We start from the raw sequence: 27,511 nt of genomic DNA on the forward strand, positions 1-27,511 counted from the left end.
GCTAGCAGTACGGGACGGCAGGAACAGGATCCTTTCCCCAGCGGCACTATCCGTCACTGTTGCAGGGTATTTCCTCTCTGCACCCTTTGGAAAAAAAAGGAGGTAGTCATACATCATCATTTCAGCAGACATGGTCTTTAGCTGCTTTTGTCTACAAGTGTGGGGGTCCCACATCCCTGAAGGGATTCGCACACACCAGGGTTTTTGTCAGATTTTACATTTCGGGATAAGGCACCAAGAGTAGAAGCAATAGGCAGAGGAACAGGATCCATGCAAACATGAGAATACAAAGCAATCGGACACACATGTACAAGGTAAACTTCATTTGAACTCGTTTACAAAATTGACAAAAACACCTTGTAAACATCTTCACAGTTGTTGGAGCCCACAGAACTCTTTACACCAACGTAACATGGAAAAATATATAGATGCCAAATCTATTTTTACCCTGGGTTATATCCAAACAGGTTGACTGTCTCCACAAAAACTCTAAAAACTAGTAAGATTTAAAGCCCACAATAAAAAAAAAATAAAATCCAACAGAATCATATTGTCAAGGGGTAAGAGCTGAGCCCGATACTTATTTTACAGCACCACTGGATACAGCAGCAAGTTAGTGGACACCATTGAAAGTCAGAGCATTACCTTCTGCCACAGGGCCCCGGTCAGAATTTCCGCAGAAAAGTGGCCAAGCAGGGGGTGGGGGGAAGGGAGAGGGAAAGAGTGTGCCCAGGTCTAATTAGCAAATAAAAGCATTCCCTGAGATTAGTCCCTATATTGAGGCCTCCTTAATGAGAGGATGAGACACCCCTCCCCTCCCCTCCCCTCCGTCCAAGATGGTGATTCAGGGAAAGAGTAGAAGGGGGAGAGAAAGAACAGAGACTCTTTTGGTGCAAAAATAAATATATTTAAAGTTTTCTACATAAACAAGGTCAAGCATTTCTAGGATGATAAGCCTTCCTAGCCCACCTCCACCATGACTCACAAGATTCATTTAATTTTCCCAGCCCTAAACAGCCTGCATGACCTTATCACTGCAGAAGGGTAAAATGGAAGTAAACTGAAAATATACTTGGAAACATTTCGTGGTAACTAGTTTCTCCATCTGGGAAGCCTCTCCCTATGACCTTAATATTTAGAAAAGAAACAGTGAGGTACCAGTAAGAGATTTCTGAATACCCACATACAGCAGATTTCAGTATTTCACCAGCCAGGCAAATCACAAAAGCATTCAGTCTGAATAGAAAGGGTTAGACGTCAAACACTTTTCACATTATTCTCCATGGAACAAGCCAATGCTCACCCAATGAAGCACTTGTATTTTAAAACTTGTATAAATAATTAAGCATCTGATCCTGCTCTCACGGAAGTTTTGCCAAGTGCCTCCATGGAAGCAGGATCAGGGCCCAATGGTGCTTTTCTGGTCACTAGAGGCAGCAACATTAATACAAAAAAAATCTTAATATAGTAGGAGAGAAAACTAATCTCAGAGGCAGTAAAAAAGAAAGTGGTCCTGATTATTCAAGTCATAACAGTTGGAGACATTTAGCCTGCTGTATTGAATATAAGCTGTTTTTAACCAGACCTTGATAAAAGAAGTGGTAATTAACATTTGGGATTATTAAGTTACTGAAGAGAAAACCAAATAATTAGCTGGGGTACCTTAACAGTAACTTGTAGGACAGTCTCTAAAACTAAACATGTTCCTCCTGGATTTAGCCAGAGTTTTAAATAAAGTCCAACATATTACTAAATATTGTCAGCACACTTGGAAGACTAAGAAAAGCTGGAAAATACATTGTCTATCACTAATCATCTCCAATTGGCTTAGAAAAATACTAAACAGGATGCAGGTTTGTCACACTATGCAGAACATACTCTGTTTCAGTCATCATCATTTGGCTTGTCTGAACTGGCCAAACTTTAAACAACTTCAAATATAAATAATTCACAAACTTTTTTGTGCAAATTTTTTTTATTTCCACATTTATATCACAATGTGTCCACTTAAAGGACCAAATAGCAAAGTTGCTCCCTTCTGCATCCCAAGAACACAGAAGTCTAGTTACTGTACATTCACTAAGGCTCTTTGTTTTTGCAAATTGCGTTTATGATGGATATCCATAAGGCAAACAATATCTAAAGGAATGGTAACAAGTATATTTCCAGCATACAAACAGGCTTCCTTTTTCCCTCTCACAGTACAGTTACAAACTTGTAGCACCCTCATTACTTTTGGATTCTAGAAAAGGTGATGTTTCCCCCCCTAGAAATTTCCAGATTGGGAAAAGAGAAAAATTATTTGGCTGGTAGTGGTGGGATCAAGTTTGAACAACAACTAAAATAACTAGTTTTTGCAGCATTTCTCAGAGACTGGATTTAAACTGAAACCAGACTAAAATATGTGGATGCCTATGGAATGTTGAGCTGAAGCTGGCTCGCCAGCCTGCAGTGCAACACCTGCTGTTTAAAACCAATCTCTGTACTACATGACTGTAAAAGAACGCAATCGGGGCAGAGATGTGTGATGCAAATAAAACTACAGTTTTTTGCACATTTGTCTCGGATATTTCACTGCCAAATAAAAACCCAAATCAAGTCAAATAAATAGATGCATTTTTTGTTAAGGTAACTTCCACAAATTATCTGTACCTGCCTGTAATAAGATTCCGGCATTCACAAAGTGCTGGAAATCATCTTCACTTCTTGGGGACTAACACTTTATAGCTGGCTTGCTATAGAGTTTTGAACTCAATTTATCAACCTCCGTATGCCTTCCTTTGCAATTTTGTTAGTAAACTGGTAGCAGCATTTCACAATAGGAGAATTGAAAGGAAAGAGCTGAAAAGAACCAGCTCCTTCACACCCTCTGCTCGGTGGGCCTCTTTGTCCATGACAGGAGGCTCTCTCCATGTTAAGTGGCATAGTGTCTGCCATCTTTGCTAACTGCAGATGTAAAAGCATTTTAGCAAACAGTACTCAGTCTAGGCAGACATAAGGCAGGATATTCAATCTACCATCATCCCCATGTGGATCTAAAGATATGCACTGCGTCCAATCATACCAGTTACCCTGTGTATCAAAACAACCGTTCACACCTGGCCAGTGATGTTCACGTATTCTGTTGAGATCATCACTTGTGACCTCTCTCGTGATCCCAGGCAAGTCTGTGGGCTTGCTGTGAGGAGCTAGAACATGAGTCTTTCTAGCCTCTTTTCTAGTGCTTTCCTCCTGCTTTAAATATTCAGACATGAAGTAGTGAGCACCAGGGGTTTGTACTCCTGAAGACGACAGCAAGCTACTCTGTCTATTTAAATAGGACTGAATTATTTCATTTCTGGATAATTCTTTCCAGTTCGTTTGTTCAAAAGGACTTTGCAGGTTGGGTTTTTGCTCCTGCTCTTCTGTTTCTGTCCTGTGCTGTTCAGCAAGTGCAGGAATTTCTACCTGCAAGGGGTCTTTTTGTGTTAGAGGTTTTATCTGTCCAGTCATGGGATCAAAAGTGAGTTTTCTCTCTTTTAACCTGACAGGTTTCACACCCCCTTCTGTGACCTGCCCATCCAAGTTGACCGTGTAGTCTCTGGGTCTGTACCTTTTCTTCTTTTTACTATCTGAACCTGAAGCAGCATCATCGCTGTCCATTTTTGAAGTGTCCTGTGAAAAGCCAATGTGTGGTGTTAAAGACTCCCCAGGATGTGAGCTGGTTTTACAGCCAGGAGATGTGTGCTGTGGAAATGTCCCTGTTGGATGCCTGTGCTGGCTTTCAGAAGATACCTGCTCCTGCCAATGGTGAGATACCTCAGGTCCTGATTGCTGAGAAACCTCCAGTCTTTTTGCTGGCATTGGAGGTGTTGATGGTTGCATCAAGGATGGTGGTGGTGACGGCACCTGTGCAGTGTCTAAGAACTGGGACCTTTGAGATGGACTAGGCATTGAACCCTTTGGTGAGTATGTGGTATGTTGTCGAGGAAAAGTATCCTGCCTAACACTTCTAGGACTAAACGAGGAACAACGCGGGCTCTTAGGTTGGTGCTGTCCTGCGATTTCTTCTGATTTCTCATGCTGCTGAAGCACTGCAGTCTTTAATAGTGAGGAAGTGCTTGAAGGTTTTACAAGTCCTGGAGAACTGGTATGAGGTTTTACAGCATTTACTGGGATCTTACTGTGTTTGTCATTTTCACTGTGTTCTGTCCTGCTGGTTTCAGGCCCCGTGTGCAAGCTTACATCTACAGGACTGGGAAAGCTTTCGGGGCTCCCCCCAATCCCATTAGTTGGCGGGGGTGAAGAGTTTTGCAATACTTCGTGACTTGCTTTGGAAACTTTAGGAGGAGGGGGGCCCTGATGCCCATCCCTATGTTCAGCTTTCCTCTTCCGATTTCCCAGTTTCTCTGGTTTCGGGGAGTTCAGCCTTTGTATGTCATTCCTGCTTTTCAACTCATTCACGGGCTTGGATCCAGGCATTGCAGCAGGTGGCGCTTCTGGTTTACAGTTGTGAGCACCGCCATTTGCTGACCCAGGCGGATTCGGCAATCCTCTTGGCACGGGTTCATTCGGGGTTACTGGTTCTATTAGTTTTTGCCAATTCCGCAGCAATTTCTTGGCACGCTTAGCAAGTTCTTCATTGGACGTTTTCTTTCGTACATCATTGATGAGCTTCCCTAGTCTTGTTTCCTGTAAGTAAATAAGAAGTTTCACAAAAAACATTTATAATTTCCAAGAGAGAGATGGTATCATGACTTAAGTCCTAAAATGCATTTTCACCTGTTACCAGATATAGTCTACCAACAAATATCCTAGCCAAAAAAAATAAAAAAACCCCAGCTAAATATAATGGCTCACTCTTCTCTTTGCAAGGGGGTTGGTTCGGCAGACCCAAAGGCCTGCCATGCAAGGAAACTACACAAGTTTGCTTTGCTGTCTTGTCTCTTTCCTGGCCAGCGTGCCATGGGAGCCCTTTGCAAAGAAGATGGGAAAGGAAATCCTTTATCAATAGAACTTTGGAAGTGACAGAGAAAAACCTTTGCAAGTTCTGTGGGAAATTCGTCTGGCCAGACGAGGTGCACACTCACCACAAAGGACCACGTGTTGGATAGTGAGGGACACAAAGAAACAGAAACTGAGTCAAGCGTTGTTCACACAGCACCTTTTCCCTCAGGACAAGAACAAAATCCAATGATTTCCGAAGGGATTTATCGATGGTCAACATTTTCAGATGCCTAAACATGACAAGCTCCCCTCAACATGCGACAAAGATACGTGGAGCTCTGTTTCTTGCTTATACTGCAGATATATCCAGTAACCTCAGGCAGCTGCTCCAGAAGCCATACTAAATGGAAGGAGTGCTTCTGGATCAAATTAAATTAAAAACACATACTGTGAAGGAATCAAGCTGCTTTTGCATGCAGGGAGAATGGCACACATTAAGATACGTTATATAAAATAGGTTTGGAATGGACAGAAGTTTGGATACATCTTAACTGGTGTCCACTGGGAAAGCAGTGTCATTACTGTGGCTTGAGTTAACCAAGCAGTGCTGTGTGGTTCCCGAAAGAAAGATTCCCAGTAAGGTACATAATTTGGAATCCTCCTGAATAGTCTATAAAGTTCTTTAGAGGCATGATGCTGTGGGTTTCAGCAGAACCATCAGCAGCAGCTGACATCCTACTGGAAAAGTAATGCTGCTGTCATAAGTGGAAGAGAATAATCTTTTGAAAGAGATCCCAGTGTATGCAGTCATGAGCTAAAGACGGGAACCTGGAATTTAAGTTTGACATTTTTCATGCAGAATGGGCGAGTTTAGCTGGAGCCTCTGGTGCCTGGCTGACTGAACATTAAACTCTAATAGCAAAGTTTATGAGTTAGAAGTGTAATGCTCAGCCACAAAAGTCAAAGTGTATAACATACTGTTGTACTGTGTAGTGCAGCAATCAAAGCACTTTTCTACCACAGGACGTGTCATACTTGTATGAGAAATACAATAATGTTCAGTTTGCAAGTTTGCAGTTTCCTGGTGGCAGCAACCACAATTCTTAAAGGCCAGGGACAAGAGGACAAAGACCTGTTAGCTGAGCCTCACCAGGTCTGTCTGCCAACAGAGGATTATTCAACATTAGTCTTAGTGAGAATTTAATAGTGCGGCATCCTAGAACAGACTCCTTGGTGGTCCGCAGCATTAAAGCAGCACTGGAAGCTAAACAAACCATCCCAAACTGACAGGCAGTTTTAGCAGAACCACAACTACTTCTCAAGCCACATGCAAAATGCTGACTTGGGGAAGATGCCACCATTGTCAGTCGATATAGGCAGTAGATACAGCAGTATCCCAATATCCTTGCGGTACTCCAACTACAAATATTTTAGACATTTAGAGGCAAAAAATCTTTGGACGCAGCTCTCAGAGGGCTTAATGAGGCTGATGAATGCAAGCCTATGGATGCACCCTACCGCCAGCAGAGGTGCTGGGCCTTTTCATCTCATAAGGTTTATTCTTAACCAGATCCCACATTGTTTCATAGTTTCATAGTTAGTTTCATAGTTTCTAGGGTCGGAAGGGACCTGAGCAGATCATCTAGTCCAACCCCCTGCCATGGCAGGAAAGAATACTGGGGTCAAATGACCCCGGCAAAATCTAACCTCCTCTTAAACACCCCCAGGGTAGAATAAGGTGTACATAAGAACAGTTCAGCGTGAAGGATGAATTGAACAATAAGACCATCCAAGTATGGTTCAATCATAAGAAGTGTTCTTTCTAGCTGCGTAAAATTCTTGCCTGGGGGAACTAACCTTACCAGTCAGGCACCAAAACAAAATTAGGCATATTTCAAATTCATCCTACGGATGTATACGAGGACACAATTCTGACTGGGTCAAGAAAAAAAAGAAAAGGAAAAGTGACCAGTCATATAACATACCAAAGGCTGAATCAGCCATGGAGTTAACCAGCAGCAAGCAGGAATTACTCTGGTACCTGCTATGAACAGAAAGTGGATTGGACTACATACCTCACCCTCCACTGATCTAGGACCCAGAAAGTCACTTGCTCCATCCTACCAAGATGTCAGGGAAGCCCAGGGGAATTTACTGGGATGACTTTTTAAAAACTCTATTCTTTTCCAAGTTATCTAGCTTTGCATTAAGTTATACCTTAAGAGTATTAAAGGATCTTGTACAGAGAGAGTTCACTCATACAATAAGCACGTGTTGATTCCACACGCAAGGTGACATACCTCAAGTGCCTCTTTGGTAATGGGATATTTCTCCAAACTGGAGATTACTTCCAGCACTGCCACCATGTTATGGATCTGCAACAAGGAAGACAAAGTTACTTCATGTTTCACACAGATTTTCTAATAAAAGCATTATCATGAAATTGCCTCTTGGTTTCAGGGAGCTGCATGTCTGCAAAACCAGGACAAGGGCACCAGGCTGATCTCATTTGAAGTTGAAGGAGTTACAGCAACCTTGTTCTGATAAGAAACCAAATCTAACACTGTAGATGGGAATGCATGACCTAGCAATGTGTCTGTGTTTGAAGTTATTGCCCAGGCTACCAGAAGATATGCCCAGTCTGATCTATGGATACATTTACTACACATTAAAATGTCAAATGGGTAAGGCAAAAATATGATCCTCTGCTAATCAAAATTTCTGCTCCTTCAAGTGACCTAGGACAGCAGACCAAAAAAAGGAAAAAAATCCAGGGTGGAAGGCAAAGAAAGTCAATGGAAGCCAAAATAATCACTTTTCTTGTGATCTAGGCAAGAAGCTTTCCAACCCAAAGCCCATGGAACTCTTGCTGCTGCCCATACGTTGATGGTTCTCTTTGCTCAAATCTCAACGCACTTGAAGGAAAAGATGAAATGGAGAAAGTGTACCCAATTCAACAGTTTGCCAAAAAATAGAAATACTTAAGACAATTAAAAACCAAATACTTCAAGAACTCTGTCATCAGAGTAATATTATGCAATTAATTGGGGACTAAACTGGGACCAAGGGTTTTCTTTGCACTAAGAAAAAGTTTGGGAACTTCCTAAACTGACAACTTTTAGTTTGTCGAACCAGCAAAATGGAGACGAAATAATTTCTAGTCACGTGGCTAAAGACTTCAGCTATAGTGCTGTACCTACTCTGAAGAATAAATCCCTCTCCAGAGTCCTTCCTGAAATAATTTTCTCTGAACACTGAAGGACTAAAAAAGTAAGTGCAATAGGATTTAAGTGGACTTGGATACTTGAGTTGCCACTTTACTGAACCCTATTTAAGTCCCTGTCAGGAAACAAAACACCTACTTTTCTAACATGCCCTAATCTTAGCCCTAAAATTAAGACACAGAAAGCAGCACCCACAGCCGGAACCTTCTACGTTAACAGCCTTCCAAGGCTACGAGCACAATAGACTAGCGCACGCTCTGGTAAAAAAATCTTCACAACAGCGACTCAGTCTCAAAAAGGAGATCTTGTATAAACATAAAAAAGTGGTAGGTATAAAATTACAGTAAAAAGAAGAAACCAACAAAAGTGTTCTAAGCATCAGCCAGTAACACCACTCCTTTATGAGCTACGATAAAAAATACAATCTAGAGTCTCAAATATCAGCCCCAAATCTGGTATTAGCCCCAAGAACAGCCAAACCAACGCTGCTTTAAATATATGCTAAAGGCCAGAATACCTCAGTGTTTTTGACACCATGGATTCCTATTTGAGATCTGAGTTTCTCTTGTGAACAGATTTGCAATCCTGAAAGCGTTAACATGTGGCACCCTGGCTGAGAATCAGTCCAGCCAGAGAACCAGTGTTCCCTGAAGGTTACTTCTGACCAGGATTCTTGAGGTGGACTCCCCCCCGGCCTCCGCCCGGTGCTGTGCCCGACTGCACATCAGCATACAGCCAGGACTTAGCACCGCGTTATTTTAAGTGGGGCTTGAGCACCCACTCTATTATTTTGGTGCCAGTTTTCCCTGCACCAGAGCAGTGCACTACTTATTTCCACATCCCTGCAAACAGCCCAATTCCAAGGAATTTTGGGGCACATCAAAATAAGCCATTTTCACTTTGGAGAAAAAGGTCGGGGGAAACAATCTTCCCTCTTAATATATTTTAGGATGCAAGTCAGGCTGCTGAAGGCATCCTGAATGTCAATAATCAGAGGGACTGTTTTTACAATTCCTGGTAATCCCCAAATATCCCCCAAGCATTTAAGTGACTGTCAAACTGCTGGAGAGAGGCCATACATTCATCTGAAAGTTAACATAAGGAATCTGATCTTGTGCGTGTGTCCACATGAAAGGGAAATGAGCATTTAAACAGACTGGGAATTTCCAGCAGCAGCTGTCTGCTTCTGAAGAGATACATATACAGAAGCTTTTGGATGCAAAGCTCACTCACCCAAGCTCCTTCACCTACAGTACTCCTTCCAGATAAGGGCTGCATACTACTCCATTCCCCTTCAGGGCAAAAAAGGCAACTGATTCTTGCTCTGAAAACTAATCCCTAGTTTCCACTATGGAAATGCATGGTACATACTATCACCAGCTGTCAGCTCAGACCTAGCACACCAAGTTGGTGTTGCTTTGAAAATTTAGTCTGCTCAAGTGTTGGGAGGGCACCAGGAAGAAGCAAAAAAAATCCATTAGACCTTTAGCAGTGTCACACACACGCTTGCCCTTTAGAAGACGCACACACTTGCTCGCCCTTTAGAAGACGCACACACTTGCTCAAGCTGACCACAGTGCATCTGTGGGAGTTTTCTAAAAGCTTATGTTCACCTGGCTCTGAAACGCAAGGGGACCATACAGCTCATAACTGCCCTCTGATAATGTGACACCACACAGACCAACCCAAGATGCGCTGCCTGCCCAGGAAGTACTGTCTCACGCATGAAAGTCTGGTTTTGAAGGACAAGGCACTTCATGGCTCCTCATATGATTGGGATTAATGCCAGAGGTGTGGGGTAAGAAGCCTCCAGGCTCCAGTTAAATACACTGCCTCAAACACAACAATTGTGTGTACATGCGGGGAGGGTCATCACACTTTTTCTAGTCTGTCTCAATATACATGGATTACCTCACTGCATGGAAACTTAAGAATAAGCAACGACAATGTTTGCATTACAGAACTGGATGCCAGAATTCAAGGAACAGGCTTCAAAGTTGTCATCTGGCATCTGAAAAATCTCCGATTCTGGCTTATTCGCAGGTAGATACCAAATCAGTATTTACTAGTTCACCAAGAATTTCTTCTGGCACATTAAATCAACGGAAATCCTCAAAATGCATCTGTTGTGCCCGTCTCCTCTCCTCTTGGTTCATTTTTTTGATCTGCAATGGTTTGCTCTCAGTACTCTTTACAGCAAAAGGAAACACCCTGCTCTGTGTGTATTCTGTCTCCTGTCTTATTACAGAAATCACTGCCTTGAGTAAATGCAGTCTATCTGAAGTCCTCAATCCCTTTCCCAACTGACAGTTAGCGTGCAGCTGGCAAGCACCACTTCTGAATGAAAGCAGAACATCCTAGAATGGTAGCATTACATTTTCGCTGATCAGTGAAAGAACTGCTGTACGATCTGCCATCCTGCATCTCTAGTGCTGCAAGGGCAGTCAGTACTGTACACTAGGCTGGGTATGAGAATAACCCTTAGAAATACCAACTAGAGAATCACTGTAGGATCACCAGCTTAATCCTAATGAAGGCTAGAAAAAATTACCAGAGATTTAAAATTTGTGTAATTTGCATTTAAGGATGGGAATTAAATAGCCTCAAAGACCCCTACAGTTTTGTGAAGTTCTCAAGCATTATGCCATTCTTTCTATGAGAAGAGATAATTCCTGCTGAAAGCTGTTAGCCTGAGCTGTAAGTAATGTAGGACTGCGTTCACGTGGAAGGGTCCTGCTATAAAATCTTGACAAATTAGAACTCTTATTTCTGTCCATATTGCCCAACACTACCAAACATAAGCAAACCAGACAGACGTTTAGAGAGTTTACTTTTCCTAGCACAAGCCTCAGTATTCCTTCCTTCTCTGCTGCTCCAGTTAATTTTGCTCTACTGCTACACAATGACAGATTGTTGCACCAAGGCATAAGGATCACCTCTGGTTAAAGATGATGGGCAGGCATGAGGAAAATGGTAGGTTACGTCTACAAATGTGATTTGTTACCGGTGTCCATTTATGGACAATTTTAATAAAATCTAACAGTAAAAATCCAGTGCTAGAACCAAGCCAATCATATATAATGGTAGCTCTATAAGTATCATGTTCCCCAGTGCCTACGTTCTCAATTACATTACATTTCCAGGAAGTGTTATACTTACTCCAAATTAACTGTGTAAGTGCACCTAGAAAATTAATGTTTTCAACACAGTTTTACAATACACAGATCCATCACAGATCTGTTTCTCACAGAAATGTCAGACTCTTTACCTATGACATCTTTTACCCTAAAAATATATCCTGAAAGCCAGGAAAAGGTGCCCTCATGTGGCACTTTGTGGCACTGCAAGGAGCTAAGGGCAACTACTTCACATGCAGAACTGTAATAACAAAGAGCATTAACACAGCTTTCAGTTCCCTCGGATCCCGACTATACCAACTAAGACAGAACTACCACAGTACGGTATAGTAAAGTATCAAAAATGTGTCTCTGTACTAATGACTACACTCAAGGGGCTGGATGTCCAAAGAACTTATTAATAAGAGGCCAAGTTTCCTAGTTAAATCAGTGGGTCAGTTCAACACTGCTGCAACGAGCAATATGTATTACCATCTGAGGACTGGTCAGTGACCCATTGTGCAGTAACTTATCTCAGTTGTATGGCATTTATGTAATTGGATTTCACATCCTGCATCCAATAATAAATTTCAGATGAATGTAAAGAACAGAGCAGCCCTCCGCTGCATCTACAGTATTAGCAGAGAAGAGAGGGTAGAAAAAGCCATGCTTTAGAAAGGATGGCCAAGTGCTAAGAGCTTCAGCAACGGATCCAGTTCTCTGCTCTGAAACAGGCTTCCAGTGTGACCTCGAAAAGGTTATGTTTCTTTGTGCCTCGGTTACTCAACTGCAAGATACACTTCCCTGCCTTGCAGGGGTGCTTCTCAGACATACATTTCAAATTGCCAGACACTTTACACTGTGGCAATGGGGCCATTAAGTACATGTGATAAAACAACAATGACTTTTAGGGTAGAGAAAGGCAAGTGGCACTCAGGATGAGGAAGGACATACCTGCATACGGGTAGCACTGCACAAGACCCCGGTGTATAAAGCAGCAAGACCAGTAGGCTGCAAGACTTCAGCAGAAAAAAGTGGCAAGCAACAAGATGGAGCCCAAGCCTCCAACACAAGTACAAGTGTCTGCGCATAATGTAAAAGGACGCAAAGAAGCAGCAAAGGGGCTTGGTTATACTCACCTGTAAGCAAAAAGACCAATAAAGTCAAGAACAAATTTCAAGTTGGTATTATCTTACTGCATCCATGACAGTGGATCTCCCCACCACACCAAGGTCCATTAAACTTTTTAAGAGAACCTTTCCATCAAGTCACAAAAGAAAAAGAAAACAGAAAAAAACCCACAAAACTTAACACCGACCCTTTACCCAGGTGCACCATTTTAGCGTGCACAGATTACTGTAGCCAGCTAAGTAATCTTTAATTTCCATGTTAGCAATGTTGCTCCTAGCTTGCCATGTACACATATACTGAAACAAGCAGCACAATATGTGCTTTCCAGCAAGTCAACCTTATCTTAAAACGACTTTGTTCACCAAACTACTGACTGTTCCCTCCCTGGCATCCTACCTGCCCTTGGTCAATTTATTTTCCCTCAAGGCAGTGGCTCATTATCTTATATTGGTCCAGTACATTTCAAGTTCTGCCTTCTTCACAAGTGAGCAAAATTTTTCCAGACAGCTTAAGAACAGTGGGCCATTGTCAGGGGGGTTCAGCAGCGCAGTTATCAACAAGGTGAAAGTGTTTTTTCCCCTCTCACTTCACCATGAAACACCATCCACGGGAGGTTTGTAAACCCCACCTTTCCTCCCAAGGGCATACAGCTAGTAGATTTGCTATACCAAAGGTGCTTATCACCTAAGCGGAATCATAACAGAACCAAGTATTAAGAAGCTCTATAAGCAGATCACCATTTTTACTGTATCAGTACACGCAGCACCCAAATTACATTGTACATACTACACAGAATCAATCATCTCAAACCGCTGTTACCCAATACCAAACAGCTTCGCCTTTCCCACTGTGGAAAGCCCCAAAGTTTTAGTATATCAAAGGATTAAAGTCTGTGCATCTTAAAGTGATCAGGTGGATGGACTATTACACAAATTCACAAAACAATTCCTACCGTGCTATCTTTAATCATCTGCAGATTTGAAGAAAGAACTCCAGGGAGTCATCAGTGCTGTCTGGGTAGACTGTCAAACTCCATTACTTTTGGAAAGAGGACAGGTGTTACTCCCTCAGGTCAGACAGTCTGTGCACACACTGTTAGGATACCACCCATGATACTGTACCCCAGCCACCTAACTGCTACAGGAAATGGGTTCTTAGTGATGAAGAGCTTGGACAGTGTCCACTACGAAGCCTAGACACTAACGCATGGCCAGCTGGTCTGTCGTGCTAGACAGACCATTTCCCAGCATGGTACAGGCATGTACATAATCCTTAAGCCCAGTACCAAGTATTAAGGGTACCTAGGTCCCTTTTTATATGCCAATCAGAACAACTTCCCATTTACAACATACACATCCCACTACTACGGCATCTGTAGGGGACAACATCCACATCCTTCTCACCAGGTAGTGCACACTTGCCACCAGATGGGAACATGTGTTTGCTGGGTCACTCTGGTCATTGATTTGGTGTTCTGTGCTGGTCTTACCAACTCATTCTCTTCCTGTTGACCCTGGGGGCACCTCTAAAACGTAACAAGCTACTTCTCCAGCACTTGGGCAAGCTGTATATGGCACCCCTAGTTTCATGTTCCTTGGAGCCTACTTTGCTTCATGCGGTTAGCAGGGCCTCTGCAAGATTGCTACATGCACTGATCAATGGTTGTATTAATCCACACTCCAGCAAGGTCTACACATTAATCAGCAAAGGTTTTGTATCTAGATCACTGATAAAACTATGAAACAATGGTGGACCAAAAATTGATGCCAGCAGGACTACATTAAAAATTATTATGTTCACTGATTTTCTCCAACTAACTCTCCTGAGATTATGAATGAGGCAGTTTAATCAAAGCAGTTTGTTCCTCCTAAGACTGGGCATGGTTCCAAACAGAGTGTCTTTTATGCCCCATTTACCTCCGTTTATGACCACTGCTGCCCAAGTCGGAGGTGCTCACCAGAGGCCAGCACACCTTCTGAACTGGTACAAATGCCCAAGCCTCTTTATTGCCAAGGCAAAATTAAGTCCCTTTAAAGTGGCCTGTCAAAGAGTCATAAATGGGTGAGAGCTGTTTTACAAGCTACAACGCATGGTATTGCCAATCACAAGCACTCATGAGAAAAAGAAAATTATAACTATCCCAAGAGCCATGATTCTTTTTTTAAGTTTAATTTTGAGTTTGGGTGAGGAGCAACTTAAGTTGCAAGATAAAGATGCAAGGAAGGAGGAGCAGAGAACAGCGAATCCATTTTTCACAAGGGAGATGAGGTAGCAAGGTACCCTGAGCACCGAGCTCCACACTTATCCTCTCTGAAAGGGGCATGAACTACTTTCTCCCAAGCTGTCCTATTTAAACCTTGTCAGTACCCACATGGGGGAAGGTCAGTCTGCCAAGTGCAGCAGCTGTGATCAGTGGTTCTTCCTCAGGATACAGGAAAGGGGTATTTCATTCCAGCAGGTCTGGAAATCTAATAACGTCCAGAGCCTGAGATGGCCTTTGCCTAGAGTAAAAGTTGCCGTCATGGCATCACCATTGTGCTAGGAGCTCAGAATACCAGACTGTTGGCTTCAAACCACTGAGAAAAAACAGCAAAGAGCAGGCTCTTCTCCAACCTGCTGCAGGTAGCCACCAGGACCCTCTACCACAGCCTTCGCAGTCTGTTCTAAGCTCAGTCAGGTCACAGAGCAAAGGAAGGGAGCTGAAGCGGGAGAAGAGAACTCATGCTCCTACACCTGGGTCCCCAACTTAAGGGGATGGACTCCTCCCTTCCCACTTTCCAGTCATGACCTTTCACCTCTTCATCTTGCTCACTTAATAATAACTTTTCCACTTCCATGCAGCAGAGCAATTTTTCTTCTAATCCCAGCTCCACCACTTTGCCCACTAAGACTTCATTCTTCTCTGCAGACTGCAGCAGCCATCACATCTCCAGAAGCAAGGACAGGTAAGAGTGGGTATGCAAAGCATCCAAGAGACAGTTATGGCACAAATCAGTGCCATGGACAGCCAGGCTGCCGGTGACTCACAGTAGAGAGAAAACCCTTCCTGTCAAGATTCACATTCAATTAATCTTTCAGCACAAACTACACAAGCTTCACCAAAGCATAAAAAGAAAGAGTCCTACAGGGAGCGTCCAAGAGCAGCACAGACTACCCAAGACAGGGTCACATACTGCCTGGTGTCCTGCAAGGCAGTTTGCAGTGGAGGGAACATTCACTGCTTCGGTTAGGGTTGCACAAGCAGCTAAACATACCTTGCTGTGAATCAAACAGCAAGAGCAAGCACACTTCTGACCTGCACGTCAGTGCACTGCTTCTCCATATCATTTGCAGACCCGCAGGTGTAGGATGGCTCCTGGGTTTTTATCCCAGTAGCCATTATCCAAGTTGGGTACCAAGACTACACTTCACAGCAAAATTTTAGATTGTGCCATCCAGTTGTTTTATTGTGAACAACTAGAAAGCATTTTGGTGTATTGATTCAGTTACGTGACATCTGCTGACTAGGTCAGTAAAACTTTACTCCATTTTAGGACTCTGAATATTCAGGAATTCCCCTTTCCCCCCAATTAGCAGTTCATTTTCACAGGGAACAACGCAATGTAGGTTAAGAACGTAACAGAATACCTCTGTAGTTTTGGTTGATGGTGTCCTTGCTACTAGTCTACCACCGAGTCTATGAGTGGACACCCTCAGAACATGGAGCTGTGAATGACATTTTCTTGGTGTGGTTTAGTATCTGTTTCTCCAGAAGGGCTCTGCCCATGCAGTGGTGCATTTGGCTTTATTGCAAGGTGGTGTTGCAGGGGCTCCCTTTTCTCTTATCTCAATTATTTTTTTTCTGACACAGCCTCTTATAAATGGATTGAATCTGCTAATTTGTTACATATGTTCTTAGTCATTTCACCAAACAGACATTGTACCGTTTTGGATGTAATTTCTTTAAATTAACAGTTCTGCTTCAACTTTTGTTATGAGGTTGTCATTGTGAACTGGTGGAAATTCTCGTGATGTGGGTCTTCACGGGAGATTCTCTTAGTACAACCTTTTATTCTCATTGCTTCTTGTGTGTCAGTCTCAGATTCTTTAGGGTATAGACTGTGTTACTGCAGTATTTTCTTACTCACATAACTTCCAAATTAGCATCTTCTGTAAACGAGGGAAAGAAATTTTAATAGCCTGTAGGTGGATCCTTTCCATGACAAAATCATACAGAAAGATGCATGCATTTTAACTCCCTAGTTATTAAGAACGGTTGCCATACATAAAACATCTCTTTCCATTCTTTTATTTTTATATATATATATATATATATATATATTACTGAAGAAGTTTATTCTAGACAGTTGTTCCGTCTGCAACCAATTGGTTCTTTTTAGTGACCCCTCTTTGGTGAACTGTGAGTACAGCATTTCAGAGTACTCCTTTACAGTGACTGCCTTCTGTCTGCTGTCCATCTTTATCTCGAGACCCTGAAGAACAAACCAGGATGTTTATTTCTTACCACAAAGTGAGAGAGTTAGTAGGTTTTCATTGTTAACAGCAATCTTAAAATGGCCAAAAGAATTTGTGCCTCAAAACACACAAGCAACTAAGAGCAGAATAGGATCACTTGATTTTAAAAACAAGTCTCCATACAAGAGGCTCAGACCATCATAGAGAATCAGCTCCTGTGGGCTTTCCCTCGCTGCAAAAGTGGATTATAACTTGAATGCCACCACTTTGCTTTTAAGCTTTGGGACAGAATTCTTCACTTGGCTGCTTCATCAGGGACAGAAGCCATGTGGGAGCTAGCACAACTCATCAGCTGCTCAACCTCCAATTTCTTTACAAACTTCTTCCCATGGACTCAGCAAAGAGCCAAGTTCTCCTATAATTCACTGGGAAAAGCTCAGAGCAATGCAGCTCGCTGCAGCCCAAGAAGTATGGAACAAAATCTCAGATGCCTTCACCCCACACAAGCGAGTGCAGCGCCAGTATGGATACAGAAGCAAAGTGTAATTTCATGGGATGGCCACTCACTCCAGGAAGAACGCAGACAGTTCACACGAATTCTGCATTGAAGACAGACCTTCCTTCTCACAAGGCCCCAGTGCAGCTAACTGAGCAACTGAGGCTAAGAACAGGGGTTGAGGGAGCTTGGAAGAACAACTCTACTGCTTTGACCTGGACTTCCCTCAGTAGCCTCAGGCCCTACAATTCTTGGGATAGTGACCTTGCTATAAAGTGACACAGCCCCTCCACCGGATGAGCCCACTGACACCTGATTAGATTTTTCTTCCATTTTTCCTAGAGAACAGCCATAGATAGATACAACATGGGTGAGCCCTCGTGTAGCTTTTCCACTCACTAAGTTTCATCCAATATGGCCTCAAAAATGCGACTACAGTATGACATCTGTGGAGTATGTCCAGGACAGCCAAGAAGGGCTGCAGATGGTTCTGGCTTTCATAGTAGCCACAACCTGGTATCAATGCAAGTACTACTGTGCCAGCCACTAGCATTTTTGGAAGCGCTACAAGCAAGAAGCAAAGCTGTTGCAAACTCTAAAAGCTATTTCAAGCAGGAATGAACAAGGAAGATGTGGAGGTTAAAGCTGACAGACCCATCTGGCTTCAGGTGACCTAACAGAAAGCAACTACAATTAACTTGGTCCAGCTGATAACTGTACTGAAACATCAAAACAATCCTTCTCACTTAATAAGTGACTCTGAAAATTGAATTAAAATGAGACCAACTACAAGTAGGCCCTGTGGTGTGATGCAAGGCAACCCCCTGCAACTTGGATTTTGCTGTGCTGGCAATCAACTCAGAGTCTCAAAGCCTCCTTCCCTCTGCTCCAACCCAGCAGCCAAATCTTCATCGGGACACAGACACGCAGCATGCAGACTCCTGGCAACTATTCTGGCATCCAAAGCAGTTTAAAACTCCAAGTTATTTAAAACATACAACTTGATTTTCTGTTTAATTCTACACAGTAACAGCTAAGACATGCACTAGCTTCTCTGAGCTTCTGCTGCTTCCTTCCACTTGATAAACTTATTAGCCATCTACGGAAAAAGGTAAAACTAAGGAAAAGGCCATGCCTGTTCTAAATTCACCAATGTGAGGCACTGCTCAAAGGAAAAACAAAAGAAAACCCTGTCTTACCTCTTCCCTATTCCTTATAAAGTTTCAAGGGAAATGGATGGAATTCAGCCTTACAAGATGAGCTCCCTTCTATTACTTCTACTACTTTAAAAAAAAAAAAAAGTTAAAAAGTTAAATTAATACCGGCACAGATGCTGCAACCCGGAGACACGGAAACAACAGGCCGACAGGACTGGAGGATCACGCAAGCCAATTCAAGTAGTTTAGGCCACGTCTACATTCTGTGGGCAGAGGACCATCAGACCAGAGTGACAGCACATCCATGCACTTCTAGCAGCTCCACTATAGCAGCTGCTTTGCCAGTGCAGAAAAGCACACCTTGGAACGGCAGACCTTGGGGCTGCCTGGTGGGTGGCAGCAGTAGCCTTAGTCCACTTGGCAAGAGTACAGCAAAAGGTGGAGCACTGGCAGAGTAGAGGATTCAGCCCTTGCAGAGGAGGTTTGAGTGCAAATGCCATCCATTCTGCCAGCCAAATTTTGTGGTATAAACTAGGCCATAATCTATTACTAATAACTCAGATCCTTAAGCTTGTTCTTGGCAGTCTAAGGAGAGAAGCCACAGCTGCAATCTGGTCTGAATGGCAGCTTGATTTACAACCAAGACATTTCACACAGTAAGCACCTGATGAGGGTGTTTGCTCACCAATACAGATTTGAACCAGGGACAGAGGTGGTAAATGAGTGATGAGGAGGGGAGAGGAGGGGGAGAAGGGAAGAAAAGAGCTTTCAATCCACAAGTTCATACCTCCTGCCTGCCTTACTTATTTATCTTTCATGTTTAAACTCAAGAAATGGTGATATATATTTACCCACTAGAAACTAGCAATTTCATTACAGACTTGACCCATATGTGGCTGAAGTACAAGGAACTTAAACCTTAGATTTACAATAAACGTTTGCCAGTCAAGGATTAATAAATCTGATTTCATGGATATCACTACCCAACCTCAGAAAAACATGAAACACAGCATGATAAAAACAGGCTGGGAAGAGAAGGGCAAGGGATTTGGCTCAGTGGATGTCTGGTTTCTCAGTGCATCCTGTGCTAAAGAAAAATATTGCTACTTTTAGTAACAGAAGGCAACAGTGGGGAACCTCTTCTCTATAACATTTCACACAACATACAAGTTGCAGACACTTCTACAACATGTTACAACCAGAATGGAAAAGATCCCACCTACTTTTCTGTCTCGTATGTGCCAATCACTGTAGCTGATCTACTATACATTTCAGTTAAATTAATGTTGACACCTGCTATTTGACTAGTGTCCTTACAGCATTTTTTAGTAAAATGAGCCTGATTAAAAGGAACAGAGAATTTGACATAGTGGGAAGGCTTTTGGATGAGCCAATGCTTGTTTGTATAATCTGTTTCTTATATGCATCCTGGGGGGGGTGGGAAACAGAGGGGGAAATGTATATATATTTATACACAACATTTAGATCTCAGTATGTTTCTCTGGGACTGGTGGAACAGGTTTCACTGTTAAACTTAACATGTACATAAATGAAACATCTTGTTCCCAACCTAGCGAGTATTATGAGCAAAGCAAAGATGTAAAAGCTGAAGTCCCCCACCAGACTTTCAGATAAGACCACGTGTATGCATGCGCATGTGTGTCCAGCTAGGGTAACAGATTAAAAAAAAAAAAAAAAAAGGAATATGCACAAAGTCCTGAAAGCCATGACTCTAGTCATGCCTACACTGGAGCAAGTTTACTGGAATCAATCCATTAGCAAATCCTTCTAAATGGCGGCAGAGCCTATAACCCAGGAAAGTTATTTTCCCAGAATAGTTCATACTAGCGGCTCCCCACACAAAACTGCTCTATAGGCAAGGGAATTTTTTTCTGGTATAGCTCACCTTTCAGCGACATACCTGCCAAATAGGACAGTCCTCCTCCCTGCAACCCCCCCCAAATTATGCCGGCACAGCTGAATCATTCAATGAAAATTAGGCCTTGGGGTCAAACTGATTTGATAAACATGAATGTGAATGACCACTACTCATTTTTATTGTGATTAAACAAGTCCTAGCAAATTACTCTAACATAGCATAGGTTTTGAAAGAAAGCTTCTCTTTGCCAGGATTTTCTGATTGTGAGCACCAATTAGCTCCAACAGTTAGAGAAACTGCTGCACTTCTTAGATTTGTATAGTCCAGAGAAAAAGCAAGCTTCATTTAACATCTCTTATTAAACCTACATTGTTGGAAGGGATGTTTGACAAGCATTTGGGCACAAAAAGCCCTTCCTCACTCCTCTGATGCCACTCTAAAGTTGCTTATAATTTACACTGAGATTCAGGTTTTTGGGGTGTTACTAACTTCTAAACTGAAGCGTCTCCCTTATGAAAACCATGCAGATATTTTATGTTCAACATCTACACTGATGGACAATTAAGTGAGATGCAGCAGTAAACCCTGCATATGCAGGGTTTCTTTGGGCTTTTTTAACTCATTAGAAATTCAGGCATGTTGGAGTTATTTTATTGGAGTTAATGTAAGATGAGATGTGTACAACATTGCACTCGAGAACTACAGGTATCGGGCTGATTTTTCTCCAGCTTTCACACGGCAGAATGACACAGATGTAGCGGAGAGCCCCGGAGACGCCATTAGCCTTTGCTACGGCAATATGCATTTGCTTCCTTCCAAGAGCCCAGCACTTTTGACCCTGGCAAGCCTGAAACGCCAGCTTCACGTGCCCTGTGAAAGGCAGGGCTCAAGCCCGCCCGTCCCAACCCTGTAGGTACTGACATCCACAGCACGGCCAGGGGCCCGTGGGCCATCGGAAACCACCTATAATGGAGGTCCTGAGCTGCACCCTTGTTTGCAACCCCCAGGGCGACGTCCCGGCTGACGAGCTGAACGGGAGGGCTGCCGTGCAAGTCCGCACCGCACAGAAGCGGGAGAGCGCCTTTCCCAGAGACGGCAGCGTTTAAAGCCGAGTTACTTAGAGCAGAAAACCAAGAAAAAAGTTTTCAGTTAAATCCAGTTACACGTGAAACATGCTGGCTTCGCTAAGCTAATACCACATCCTCAAACTGGCCGATAAGCCTATTAGTGCCCTGCAGAAAGGATAAAGACCAAGCAGAGGCCAGGGCTGCTCTACTCTCCCCCAGGACAAGCTCAGCACCCCTCAGCCCCCATCTGTCCGCCCCCCCCGTGGGGCCCCGCGGAGGGCGAGGGGCTGCCCCGGCACCGCAGGGCGCAGCTCCGCCGAGCGAGGCCGGGGCAGTCCGCTTCCCCGCTCGAGCCCGGCTCGGAGCCGCCGCAGGCCGCGCTGGAGCCTCGGCCTCGCGTAGGGCGCGCAGCCCAGCCCGGCGCCGCATGGCCGGCCACGGCCGCCGCCACCTCCCTGTGCAGCCAGCGGGGGCCCGGGCGGCGCGGGGGCCCGGCGGGACCCGGAGCACGGGCCGGCGCCCTGGACAGGCGCTTCCGGGCCGGGGCTGGCGCGCGGCCCGCACTCACGTTGCTCTGCGGGTCGATGGCCTGCAGCAGCCGGTCCCTGATCTGCTGCGGGGAGGGCGCCGGAGCCGCTGTCATTGCCTGGGCGAAGCGGGCGGCGCGGCCGGGGCGGGGGCGACGGGCCGGGCCGGGCCGGGCCGGACCGGGCCGGGGCGGCGGCTCCTCACTCGCCGGCGGCGGCCTCCTCGGCAAGCCGGAGCCGCATGCTCGCCGCCGCCGCCGGGCGGGCGCGGGGCGCGGGCCGGGCCGGGCCGGACCGCGCGGGGTCGGCGGGGCGGGGCCGGGCCGGGGCGTCCGCGCCGCTCGGGGCCGAACTCAACTGTGGGCAGGAGCCAGCCCCGCGCAGGGCACCATGGGACACGCCCGACGCCCTTACGCACGGCGCGCCTGTGACGTTGCGCTCCTGCGGCGGCGGGCAGAGCGGCCGCGCGCCCGGCGAGCCCCTGCGCGTGCGCGGGAAAAAAGGACGGGACCAGTGCGGGCGGGGCGGAGCGCCCTGGGCTCTGTTGTGGCTCCCCGCGGAGGCGGGGCCACGGCCCGGGGGTGGGGCCACTCCTGGAGTGGCCCCGCCCCGCGACCAGCGCGGACTAGCTGCGCACCGCCCCGCAGGCGCCGGTCTTTCGCACCGGCTCCGCGCTGCTAGGCTCGTGCGCAGCATCAAGTCGCCGCTGTCAGCTCCCCGCGGGGGAGCACGTCCCGTCTCCCGGCCCGGCTGGAGCGAGCGCCGCGTGCAGCTGCGGAGCCGCTGCTGCCTCCCTCCTGGCCCAGGCCGAGGCCGGTCCCGCGCGTTCGTTGCGGCCCGCTCGAGCCCGGCCCAGGGCTAAGCCTGAGCACACGCCTTCGTGCGCGGCCCGAGGCCGGCCTGGCTGGTCGTCACGGCCGCCCCTGAGGCGATGCTTTTCCCTGGCGGGTCTCGTCCCCTCTGCGACAGAGCCGGGAAAAAGCAGCGGACCCGGTTCACAGCTAACGGCCTCTCGTCCAATAGGCCCCAAGCAACGTGCCTTGGGTGTAGTTAAGTCTGCAAGGTGCAAGTCGGCCCTGCCTTTGGCTTGGCTCAGCCACCCAGCTCTGCGCACTCTCGGTGAGATCATGCTGCTGTCCCGGCAGCAGCTCTCTGTGCCTCCACCTCTGGTCGGGGCCACGTTCTGTCTACAGGGAAGCACTGGGGGCACATGCTGCCCCTGGGACTGGCCCCCAACTTGGCACCAGGGCAGTTTTTCTACAGCGTAGGGGGGCACAGCCACACAGAAGTATAGGAGTGGATGTGGGGATTTTGGTCTGCCCACAAGCTACCAGCTAGACCCCCCCCCCAGACTCAGGAGGCACCAGTCACCCCTGCAGGGATGTTACTGAGCAAATGGTGTTGGAGCAGCTTATTCCACATCTGCACCTTGTGGCCTTTTCAGAGGACAAATACAGAGAGCTACTCCACAGCACTACCCTGGGTCATCCAGCTGACAGAGGGACCTTGCCTTCCCGCAGTAAGCCCCCGAAGTAAAAAGCACATGCCAAAATGGTGATAGGCCCCATAGAGTACAAGAAGTCTGGCTTGATATGAGAGGCATTTCTAGGCATCTGGAAGTGAATACTCAAATTCTTACTTACATGTTTTTTTAAAAAGCAATTAAATACAGAAATAAAGGGTAAAAAGTATAAACAAAAAACATGGGGAACGGGATAAAATATAGCACAAGAGAGATCAGAGTAGATAATATATAAGGCAGGGCTCAGAGTTAGCTTAGCATTTCAAATGTTTCTGCATGGCATAGGTTTTTCTACATAGATTTTTCCCATAAATCCTTCCAGGTAGTTTATGCTGTGCCTTTGGATTAGAAGTACCCTCCCAAGAGACATCAACATTTCAGGTAATACAGAACAGCACCTCCTCTTTGCAGACCCAAACCACTGTAAACACACAGCACTTGTGCATCGGCTGCATATTTGCTCCTGTCTAGAAGTGAAGGTTGATTGATTAAACTAAAGGTGCAATCTATTAAATTCCTCTCCAGTCTAGGAGTTAAATTGCCTAGCTGGCAAGAAGCTGCTCACAGAGAAGAGCCAGTGACTCTGGGACCTGCTTTTTTCCACAACTGAAGATTCTTGTTTAAAAAAAAGCATAGTAGAAATGGGGGCAGGTAATGTTTCCCCCGCACCCACACCCTCCAGCCCTTTCCTTTCCTATTTATTTTGTCAGCCAACAGTCAAAGTCACTGGCTGAGGCAGACCAATATCAACTTAATAAAAAATAAATGCTAAGGGAAGCCAGTCATAATTACAGGATAGTCTACTTAAACAAAGTTCTTCTAGGATGAAGCTGACTCCTGCTCAGAGTAGGAACAAGACAGCACCTGCTTTAACCCTCAAATCAGCGTGTTCTTAAGGCTTAGTTACATGTTACCTGCCATAGCTGAACTATTTTTATTGAAGTCTCTAGCAATGGTCCAAAGATTAAATTACACTCAGTCATCAACACTGCTTGAAGAAACTTGATTGTATTGCATTTAATGACTGTCTTAGACATATAGCGCTTTGGCATTTTGCATACCACTTGATAAAACTAGCTGCCATCTAATTAACTGATACTTAAATTGCAGTCTCTATAAATCCTCAGTTACATTTATCACTTTTTCATGAAAAGAAACATGAACAAAACTGGTATCAAAACAGTGCAATAACAGCTCAAAAACAGGCTGACAAACACCACTCTTCCAATTTAAACCATATGTTTACTTGAGTATTTTATTACCAAACAACATGGAAAGCCAAAAGAAAATGCAAGGGGAAAAAAAAGATTGAAAACATTTATTTTTTTTATTTCTTTTCAATCTGTTATGATCTGTTACATCACCAGAATACTTGGAAGTTGGTCTGAGTATTTGTTATCTCTGTTGATGGTTAATTCTCTTTTTTGACCCATTAAGTTTCTTGGAACTTCTCCTGAGCCTCTGGACCCCTTTTGTAGTAAACTGAACAGCACAAAGCACTCAATTTTCCTCATTTCAAATATAAGGATGTGTGTAACCAACTTTATTTCATAGATTTCACAGATATTAGGGCTGGAAGGGACCTCGGGAGATCATCGAGTCCAGCCCCCTGCCCAAAGGGCAGGAAGTCAGCTGGGGTCATAGGATCCCAGCAAGATAAGCATCCCATTCACTCTTGAAGGTGTTCAATGTAGATGCTTGAACCACCTCCGATGGGAGGCTGTTCCAGACCTTGGGGGCTCGGACAGTAAAGAAATTCTTCCTTATGTCCAGCCTGAAACGGTCTCGCAGTAGTTTACAACCGTTTGACCTCATCATCCCTTGGGGCGCTCTGGTGAACAAACGTTCCCCCAGATACGGGTGGTCACCCCTGATAAACCCCTGAGCCTTCGCTTTTCCAGGCTAAAGAGCCCCGTGGCTCTCAGCCTGTCGTCGTAAGGTCTGTTTTCCTGACCTCTGATCATGCGCATGGCTCTTCTCTGCACTCTCTCAAGCTTCTCCACATCCTTTTTGAATTGTGGAGCCCAAAACTAGAAGACTAATTGATTCTGGTGGCCCCTGGACTACTAACTTCATGTTCAAAAAGTCTGCAGGTAGTCTCTTTGGAATAATTTACAGACAACTATGCTCTTTAATGTAACAAACAGTATTTTTCTCCTCTGAAGTTATTTCTTCATTAGATAGTCCCCTAGCACCTAAATGTTGAGGCTATTGCTGTGGCCAAAAGAAAACTAAGTAGCAAATGGCTGGTCTAACTCTTAATCAAGCTGTTACAGTGCAACGTAACTTAAAAAAAAGAAAAAAAGCCTTTTATACCTGTCAAAATTTGTCTCTTGGTCAAGAGTAATGTCTCTTTAAATGGTGTATATAACATCGTGTATACATGATCAGCAGACAAATCAAAGGCACGAAAGACCAGGAGTTTCAAATGAGTGAAAATCAAAAGAGAAAAATCAAACATTAGATGGCAGGCATCATGCTGTTGGCCCACCAATGCCATTTGCAGAGCTGTGCTTTTAGAATCAAGGCCAGCGGCCCAGGCTACTCGAAACAACAAGCATGCAGGCCGGCAAGCAAGAGAAGTGCGCATGTGGTCCAAGGTGTGCCCTGTCCCTGTAACCTCTCGGAACTCTCATGAAAGAAAGCACAGAATTCCACACTGGTATTTTGAAAATACTGCAATATTTTACTTTACAGAACGGTCACGTTTCCAGCCAAAAGCCTCTTCCCAGTCACAACAGAACACTTGCGCCCGGTACATGCTTCCGTGACGTTCAAGACCCAAACAACCTAGTGGATAAAACACAGATGAAGCAGGTGACGCCTGGGTACAACTGTGTAAAAGGGCTGGCCTGGCTCAGGTTTTGGGCGTTTTAACTACAAATACACTAGGAAAAGTCTCACTGGGAGACCAAGGTAAATCATTTTGCCACTTTAAAGCAACACATGCAGCAATTATACTTACACAATCATGCAGAACATCATAAAGATGTTCCACAGCGCAATGAAGATTCGGAAGTATCTGAGACTCAGCAAGAATTCCCGGATGTTGTCCCCTGGGAAACCAAGAGGAGAAGAAGCATTTACCTGAATCCCTAGGCACCCCCCACACGAGCACCCGACACACTCTTGGCGCTGACTCAAAACCGTCCTCACCTTTTAGGAAAAAGAATACCAAGAAAAAGAAACAAATGAAGAATGCAGGTTAGGGAGGGGATCAGTGACACAAACACGAGGGCAAACCAGGAATGAATGATGACAATGAGCCAAACCGGTCAGAAACGTGATGAGCGGTTCAGCCGTTACCATCCAGGCAGGCACAAAGGAGCCTTTGTGGCGTAAGCGCGAGCCACGCAATGGGCCTGAGATGGTCTAGTCCCAAAGAAAAGGGAGAAGCATCCCACCTAGCGGGTCTGGCTAGAACCGGGGCAGCAGCATCTGACCGCACCGGCAGGCCGGTCGCGTGCTGCAGCCAGGCGTCGCGGCCGAGGGAGCGGCAGTGTCCGCACACTGCAGCACGAGTGGGCACCTGGGTGCAGGCCGTGTGCTGGGGTCCCCAGCCAAGGCCGCCCTTACCTGTGGTCGGCTCCCAGGCCTCCTCCCCGAAGCCCTGAGTATCCTTCTTCTTCCTGGGGTGGGAGGGGACGGGACACGGGGTTGCACCTCCGCGAGCGCGCGCTGCACCCGGCCCTTGCTCCGCATCCCCCCCCCCCCCCCGCACTCACAGCCGGAAGTTGAGCACGGCGCCCGCGTTCATCAGCAGCGTCCTGCGGGGGGAGATGGCGCGTCACATCACGTCACGTCACCCCAGCCCAGCCCAGCCCGTCCTGCCCCGCCGGCGCCATCCCCCCACCCAGTACCCGCAGAGCAGCAGATCCCCGATCATGGTGGCTGCCGCGGCACCGGAACCGGAAGTACCCTCCGCGTCCTGCCAGCCAATCCGCGCCCGGCCACCAGGTGGCACCGCCCCCCACCCATGAGTCGCTGAAGGTGGTCCCGCCCCCCTTCCCT

The 27,511-nt window shown here is 45.5% G+C and overlaps 2 protein-coding genes across 4 annotated transcripts; both read right to left on the reverse strand.

The window, feature by feature from the left end:
• Positions 1-354: 354 nt before the first annotated feature.
• Positions 355-22,262, reverse strand: MED26 (mediator complex subunit 26). 2 transcript variants are annotated; one of them, XM_090027772.1, is made up of 4 exons: positions 13,350-16,582; positions 12,221-12,405; positions 7,227-7,301; positions 355-4,671 (listed from the first exon to the last, which is right to left on the reverse strand). In XM_090027772.1, exons 2-4 carry the CDS (start codon positions 12,224-12,226, stop codon positions 2,980-2,982), a joined length of 1,773 nt encoding a protein of 590 aa, XP_089883898.1. In that variant the 5' UTR covers positions 12,227-12,405; positions 13,350-16,582; the 3' UTR covers positions 355-2,979. The 2 variants fall into 2 exon arrangements, with proteins under 2 accessions (XP_089883898.1, XP_089883897.1); XM_090027771.1 differs by lacking the exons at positions 12,221-12,405; positions 13,350-16,582 and adding an exon at positions 22,020-22,262.
• Positions 22,263-26,165: 3,903 nt separating this feature from the next.
• SMIM7 (small integral membrane protein 7) lies at positions 26,166-27,469 on the reverse strand. Of its 2 annotated transcripts, XM_090028000.1 has the most exons (5): positions 27,361-27,469; positions 27,226-27,267; positions 27,077-27,129; positions 26,466-26,556; positions 26,166-26,290 (listed from the first exon to the last, which is right to left on the reverse strand). In XM_090028000.1, the coding sequence occupies exons 1-5, from the start codon at positions 27,384-27,386 to the stop codon at positions 26,275-26,277; spliced, it is 228 nt and encodes a 75-aa protein (XP_089884126.1). In that variant the 5' UTR covers positions 27,387-27,469; the 3' UTR covers positions 26,166-26,274. The 2 variants fall into 2 exon arrangements, with proteins under 2 accessions (XP_089884126.1, XP_089884128.1); XM_090028002.1 differs by lacking the exon at positions 27,077-27,129 and having other exon boundaries at positions 27,361-27,429.
• Between the last annotated feature and the right edge of the window lie 42 nt (positions 27,470-27,511).

The sequence above is a fragment of the Crocodylus siamensis genome, chromosome 14, assembly GCF_052110815.1.
Source record: "Crocodylus siamensis isolate JL-2025a chromosome 14, ASM5211081v1, whole genome shotgun sequence".
NCBI classification, from domain to species: domain Eukaryota; kingdom Metazoa; phylum Chordata; order Crocodylia; family Crocodylidae; genus Crocodylus; species Crocodylus siamensis.

Coding starts and splice junctions, on each gene's coding strand:
- MED26 (XM_090027771.1), bottom strand. CDS start 22,094: ATGACAGCGGCTCCGGCGCCCTCCCCGCAGCAGATCAGGGACCGGCTG. Junction 7,302..22,019: donor CCATCGACCCGCAGAGCAAC/GTGAGTGCGGGC, acceptor TCCTTGTTGCAG/ATCCATAACATGGTGGCAGT. Junction 4,672..7,226: donor TTACCAAAGAGGCACTTGAG/GTATGTCACCTT, acceptor ATTTACTTACAG/GAAACAAGACTAGGGAAGCT.
- SMIM7 (XM_090028002.1), bottom strand. CDS start 27,386: ATGATCGGGGATCTGCTGCTCTGCGG. Junction 27,268..27,360: donor GGGGATCTGCTGCTCTGCGG/GTACTGGGTGGG, acceptor CTCCCCCCGCAG/GACGCTGCTGATGAACGCGG. Junction 26,557..27,225: donor GCCGTGCTCAACTTCCGGCT/GTGAGTGCGGGG, acceptor TTGGTTTCCCAG/GGGACAACATCCGGGAATTC.